The following is a 7,447-nucleotide window of genomic DNA, read 5'->3' as shown; positions in this document are numbered from 1 at the left end:
CTACAAAAAAAAAAAAAAAAATCTAACATCACCAATATGTAAGTGCACTAACAACATCAGATAGTTGCTAAAAAAGACTAATGGAACCCAAAATGGCATTGCTTACAAATCTACAGTTTATTATAAGACGAAGATACATTTTAACAATAGCATCAAAGTGAAGATGTACCAGCAAAGTCTGTCCCACAAGGAGTGACAAGGACAGATCAGCTGGAAGCACCTTTCCCTTGCTCTGTACAGGTCCTATCAGGGCACAGTTTTTCTCTTGGATTAGGAACCACTGACATGCACAGAGGATATCTTAGTATCAAAGATCCCAAAATAGATTCTCAGTTGAGGATTTATACATTTTGCTGATCACATAGACATATTTCTGATAGGGAACCGAGCTCAGCAGAAGCAGTTCCTCAGGGTTTCATAACCAAGGCAAAGCATCAGTCATATTGTCATCAATAAACAAGGCTGACAAGCTAGTATAATCGGGCCCCCAAATTCTCAGACACATGATCACAAAGCTATACTGTGAATCAGTGTGTTTCATGCCTTGTTCAGAAGTCAGGGCCATGTGGGAACTCCAGAAACACTATTCAGACTGATTCCAGTCCTGGGAAATTACTTCTAACAGCACAGTAAGACAGTAAGAAAAAGACCAGAAATGGGAAAAAAATTACAAAAAATATACTTCATATACTTCATAGAGAAGGCAACACATCTACATTTTATTTATTTATGTATATGAAAAGAGTTTCAGCCTCAGACATTAAAAAAAACCTGCAAATCATATGATATTGAGATACTATGTGCAACAGCATTTTTGGAGATACCTAATATAATTTATTTATTTATTTTTGTTTTTTTCAATTAAATATTTTTTATTAACTCATAAATTTGTACATTGATGCATTTATGGGGTTCAGGGTACGGCTTTGATATACAGTGTGAAATGTTTACATTGAACTAACACATCCATCACAATTTATTTTTGTTTTTTTGAGACAGAGTCTCAAGCTGTTGCCCTGGGTAGAGTGCCGTAGTGTCACAGCTCACAGCAACCTCAGACTCCAGGGCTTAAGTGATTCTCTTGCCTCAGCCTCCCAAGTAGCTGGGACTATGGGCACCCACCACAATGCCTTGCTATATTTTTGCTGCAGTTGTTTTAGCTGCCCCGGGCTGGGTTCAAGCTTACCATCCTTAGTGTATGTGGCCAATGCCCTACCCACTGAGCTACTGGCGCCACCCTACCTAATACAAATTAAATGCACACGGACTTTAACCTAGCAAATTATCTTAAAAATAAACTTGCACATGTATGAAATTCTGTATGACTAAAGTTCCTTATGCTGTATTTCCTTCTATAGTAACAAATACGTTGGCATTAGGGCCTATGTCTAAGACCCTGCTCACTGTGCCAGAATGTTGCCATAAGGGTCTCGTGGAAAAGTGATGTCGCGGAGAATAAGCACGCTTATTGAAATTGTGTTTTAAATAAAGGTGACCATTTGCTCACTCAAGCAAAATGGCGAGCTTCTTTATTTGCAGTTGGCTTATATAGGGAATTTTGTACATACAGCAATGACCTCATTGATCCAATTAAACATCATGTAACATCTGATAATCCACTCAACATACACCCTTTCAACATAACCCAGTCTTAATGGAGAACATGTTGTTAGCCATTACTTCTTTGTTCTTATCTGATGAAGCCTGAGGCTATGGAGGAACAGGGTAGATTGAATACCTAACCTTGCTGACGTTGCCATTTGGAGGCTGTTACTTTGAATCTTTAAGCAAGGCATAAAGAAACTTCTTGGGTATACAGGAATTTGTGTGCAAACCTCTGCCCTCGTGTAGGCCTTAAGTCAGGGGGGTTTTGCTGGAGACTTTTATTTATTTATTTATTTATTTTTGCAGTTTTTGTCTGGGGCTGGGCTTGAACCTACCACCTTGGGCATCTGGGGTTGGCGCCCTATTCCTTGAGCCACAGGTGCCACCCTGGAGCCTTTTATAAGGAATTCTCAGGCTGGACTTCTCAAAAGCCTTCCCTGAGCCCAAGTTTCATCTGTGCCATTAGATACCTGTATGCACTGGGTAAATTCCTCTTCTTGAGGTCCCCTCGCACATTTCCATTCCTGGACCCGTCAGCAAGCGACCTTCGTCACTTGCCACAGATCAGGAAAGATTACTGCTGGGTATCTGGATGGTTTTCCAAAGAGCTTTTTCATTGGCCTTATAAAGTCAACCTTAATTCCTTAACACAGTCTAGAAATGCTATTCCAGCCAAAGCCTGGGTCATGTTAGGCTCGTAACTAACCTGGCCAATGGGATTCTGCCTCAGTTTCTTACAAATATGCCTGCACAAAGTCTTTTCACTGCTCTCTCTCAAATGGCTTTTTTGGCCAGAGGCATATAGGCGTTTCGCCTATATAAATATATTACAAATAATCTAAAGGCAGTAGAAAACTACTAAAGTCAAACAAGATATTTCCACAGAAGGGAATTCTACGCACTAATAATGGAAAGAGAAAGCTGTTTAATGTGCTGATATGGAACTCTGTCCAAGTATATTTTAAGGGATAAGGTGAAAGACACAAAAGCATATAAACATATTGATATTGATACCTCCTATATAAAGGTGGGAGAGGAAATTTGATATTCATTAGCTTTCATTTGTAAATTTCACTTCATTTATAAAATTCAAGATAGTTCTCGGCTCAGCACCTGTAGCTCAGTGGCTAGGGTGCCAGCCACATACACCAGAGCTGGAGGGTTTGAACCTGGCCCAGGACTGGCAAACAACAGTGACAACTACAACCAAAAAATAGCTGGGTGTTGTGGCGGGTGCCTGTTGTCCCAGCTACTTGGGAGGCTGAGGCGGGAGAATCACTTAAACCCAAGAGTTTGAGGTTGCTGTAGGCTGTGATGCCATAGCACTCTACCAGGGCAACAGCTTGAGACTCTCTGTCTGAAAAAAAAGATAGTTCTCAAAGAATAAAAAAGAAACTGATAAGCTGGCTGCTCTGGGGAACTAAAATTAGGGTGAATAAAGAAACAGGGCAGTTTGGAGAACACTTAGGGAACTAAAAGTAGACCTGCTGTTTGATCCTACAATTTCTCTACTAGGTATATCACTTTATAAAAAAATATTTGCACCAGAATGTTTATTGTAGCCCAATTCATAATTGCCAATTCATGGAAGAAGCCCAATGGGTTGGATCAATAAATTGTGGTTTATGTATACTGTGAAATATTATGCAATCTAAAAAAATTATGGAGACTTTACCTCTTTTATGTTTACATGGATGGAGCTGGAACATTTTCTTCTTAGTAAAGTATCTCAAGAATAGAAGAAAAAGTATCCAATGTACTCAGTACTATTATGAAACCAATATATAATCACCTACACTTTCATATGAAAGATAAAACACAACCATAGCCCAGTATGAAGGAGGGGAGAGGAGGGGAAAGGGGAGGTTGGGTGGAGGGAAGATAATCGGTGGGACCTCACCTATGGTGCATTTTGCAAGGGTACATGTCAAATCTATTAAGAGTAGAGTATAAATGTCTTAACATAATGATTAAGTAAGTGAGGTGAAGGCTGTGTTAACCAGTTTGAGGTAAGCATTCCAAGTCGTATATAAATTGATATTTATTGTATCCCATAAATGCATGAATGTATATTGGTATTTATTGTACCCCATAAATGCATTAAGGTATATAGTTATGATTTAATAAAAAATAAAAAGAAATAAAAAGAAACAGGGCAGCAGAGAGACTTATTGTTCGGCATCCTTTGTAGCTTTTGATTTTTGAACAATGTAAATTTTAGCAAAAACCTAAAATAATGCAAATTCAAGTCTCAAAAATAGTATTTTGCAGTTTCTTTAATCAGTGTTGAAAGATTATTTTGTTATAATAAAAAGTAAGTTTTTGTTAGAAGAGCTGAATTCTTCATTTTTATAACAATGTTGTTTTTATGATAATGTTGTCTGAAGTGTTTCAGGTGTCCACTATGGCAATGAAGCAGCAAGAAAAACTCACGCAACAGGAGGCAGCACTGCTAAACTGCACACAGAGGGAGAGAAACCCTTACCTTCAGATGACACGCTGCCAAACCTTGATCCAAAACTCTTACAGGTCAGGTAATTGATATAAAATCAGCTTCCACTGGCAGATCCAAATATACATAGCAACTTCTCAAAGGAAATAGGGACATATATTTTATTCTCTGCAAAATATATTAGTCAAGACTGTATAATAGAAGAGACATAATTTCATCAGTTCAACCTTATTTATAACCTCCAACAATATGTGAAAACCGATAAGGTTTCAGGGTGATGCCTGTAGCTCAGTGGGTAGGGTGCCAGCCACATTCATCAAGGCTGGCGGTTCGAACCTGGCCTGGGCCAGCCAAACCACAATGACAACTGCAACAAAAAAATAGCCAGGCATTGTGGTGGGTGCCTATAGTCCCAGCTGCTTCAGAGGCTGAGGCAAGAGAATCACTTAAGCCCAAGAGTTTGAGGTTGCTGTGAGCTGGGCACTATGGCACTCAACCAACAGTGACATAGTAAGACTCTTCCTCAGAAAACAAACAAACAACAACCCCCCCCCCAAAAAAAGGTTTCAAAAAAATGCAACTAAAGGAAATATACCATTGAATGCTAAAGTGCTATGTGTCCAGTTATTAAGTCAGATTTTTTTTTTAAAAATCCAATTTTGTTTTATTCAGTCACTCAAATTTGTAAGTATATCTTTAAGTCTAGCTCCAAATTTCCCAATATATTTAGCTTAGATACTGCTTTAGGTATAAGTTGAGATACCTTTGAGAAGAAAAATTCATTTTGAAAATGAGAATATTTACCATAAAATTATTATGAAAATGAAGAATTCAGCTCTTTTAAAAAATTCCATAGAGCTACTCCAAATTAATCTTTTATATTCTTGATAATATTTTAAACCATAAACAGTGTATCTCTACTTGTTCTGTTTATTAAGTATTCTAAAGTACCTTTGACTAGCATCTAATAATACTTATATATGTAATTTAGAAAATTAACTTCCCTGTAGTGGATATCCCTTATATAATCGTTAATGAGAGAGGTAAAAAAAATCTGCCCTAGTTCCTTCTGGTTGAAATTTCATCAAGTAAAAGTGTGACAAATCACCGTGTGGCCCAACAGTGTTTTTCTATATAGCGAGCTTTTGCAAGCCTAGGTTAGGCCCACCTCATAGCCACCAACCTTGAAAACAGTGACAATATCTACTCTGGAGACTTATAAACCCAACAAATTTGTTCTCTAATCCCTCAAATATCATCGTCAACACTATTTATGGTATAAATTTAACAATGTTCAGGACTCTTATTAGCATGGATGCCAAACAAAGGATATTGAAGGACCCTAAATACCTAACATCTGGGCCATGAAAACTGGGAATACTATTTCTTACCCTAAATAGTGGGTCTCTCTCTAGAAAACAGAGTTCTGGAAGTTTCAGCCTTTCCCTCTATAAAACTGTGGCAGAGCCACTTGGTCAAATTCTCATGTTGATTTCCCTTATACTTTTCATCATCTTTCTTTTGTGAATACATTCTTTCTTAAAATGGTTCTATAAAACTGACTAAAAACTAAGGCTTACTTATTAGAGTCCTAAAACAATCATGTTGTTCATTTACATTCTTTTTCGATTTTCCTCACGTGTTTTTAAATCACTCTTTAAGGTGCATTGTTTGTTCTTTCCATTATATATGAAATATTTTCTTGATTTACTCTAAGAATTTAAACCCTAAATCAAGGCTTATTACTCAACCCACTGAACAAAACCATATAAACACATTGTTACCTTTTATATAAAGGTTAGAGAGGGACTGTGATCACCAACCCCTTGGCTGCTGACCACTCTGTCTGCAGCTGGTTAGGAGCAGGCCTCAGAGCACCGTGCCCCTGACACTGCCCAGGCTCTGTCCGTGGAAAAATTATCTTCCACGTAATTGGTCTCTCTGGTGTCAAAAAGGTTGCAGACAACAGGCCTAAGACATTTCCAGCTAAATTGGGGCAGTAAGATTAACAGACATGAAACAATATGCAAACAAACTAAGACTATAAATATGAATTCAAAGAAATGAAAGATTGATAAGATTGGAATAATCAGATCCATTTTTATTTTTTTAATTTTTATTTAGTTATTTATTTTGAGACAGAGCCTCAAGTTGCCCCCCTGGGTAGAGTGCCATGGCATCACAGCTCACAGCAACCTCCAACTCCTGGGCTCAAGAGAGTCTCCTGCCTCAGCCTCCCAAGTAGCTGGGACCCCAGGCGCCTGGCACAACACCCAGCTATTTTTGTGTTGCAGCCATCATTGTTGTTTGGCGGGCCCAGGATGGATTCAAACCCGCCACCTTAGGTGTATGTGGCTGGCGCCTTAGCCACTTGAACCACAGGTGCTGAGCCCAGATCCATTTTTATAGAAGAGAAAAAATTGTGTAATTTTATCCCCAATTAATTTTATCTTAAACTAAATACTTACTGCAGGTAGAAATTACTATATAAATCTTAGTCTAGTCCATTTCAAAGAAGCTGAAATTGATAAGTGCTACATCATATGAAGCAATCTTTTCTAGCATTGAGCTTTGCTAAGGGTGACATAAGGGGTTATTAGGGGGAAGATATGCCACACGCTACTGATATTTTACAATAATAACAAAGAAACATGCTTATATTCAAAGCTTGTAACTGCAGCCCTTGTGCAGTCAACTGGATTCAGAATGGAGAAAGTTGTTACCATGTATTTGAAAGTTGGCAGTTTTGGAACACTAGTGAAAAGAAGTGTTCAGAGAAGGGATCCACACTTCTACAAATCAACAGCAAAGAAGAAATGGTAAATGCTGTTTTATGGTCTCACATTGTTCTGAAATACCATGTGACTTGATAAAATAAAGCACTCATTCTCATCAGATAGAATTGCTTGATATTCTGTAACAGTAATATATTTGTTAAAAGAAAGGTTTAAAAGAGACAAAGGAGGAATTAGTATGGTTTGTTTTCCCTTTAATAAGAGAAACATAGAATAAGTATGGTTATTTAGAAATTGAGGAAACTATGTTACTTTTATGTCCTTGGTTAATAAAAAAAGAAAAATGAATAATAAGAAAAATGAAAATAAGGGGAGTACCATTTCTGGCATGCTAATCCACTCCAAGATATACATGCATTACAATTGCATATATATTTGAATTATTTTTAATGCTGTAGGGAAATATAATAACCTATAATAGTCTTGTAAATACTAAGCAAAAATAAGTACAAAACGTGGGGTATGCCACGAAATGGATAAGTCTTTAAAAATAAATAGTTGCCAAATGAAATATTTTTATTTATTTATTTATTTATTTATTTTTGTAGAGACAGAGTCTCACTTTATTGCCCTCCATAGAGTTGATACTGGACTT

The 7,447-nt window shown here is 37.3% G+C and overlaps 1 protein-coding gene across 1 annotated transcript in view; it reads left to right on the top strand.

Annotated features, from left to right (window-relative positions):
- The window catches only part of CLEC9A (C-type lectin domain containing 9A), a 20,576-nt gene that overhangs the window by 9,358 nt on the left and 3,771 nt on the right, over nt 1-7,447 (top strand). Inside the window, exons 3-4 of the mRNA XM_003803381.1 lie at nt 3,993-4,139; nt 6,725-6,876. Coding sequence (XP_003803429.1) covers nt 3,993-4,139; nt 6,725-6,876 — 299 coding nt within the window. The remainder of the gene's footprint in view (nt 1-3,992; nt 4,140-6,724; nt 6,877-7,447) is intronic.

The sequence above is a fragment of the Otolemur garnettii genome, unplaced genomic scaffold, assembly GCF_000181295.1.
Source record: "Otolemur garnettii isolate 467f Iridium unplaced genomic scaffold, OtoGar3 scaffold00299, whole genome shotgun sequence".
Classification (NCBI taxonomy): domain Eukaryota; kingdom Metazoa; phylum Chordata; class Mammalia; order Primates; family Galagidae; genus Otolemur; species Otolemur garnettii.
This window is presented reverse-complemented; position numbering and strand designations above follow the sequence as displayed.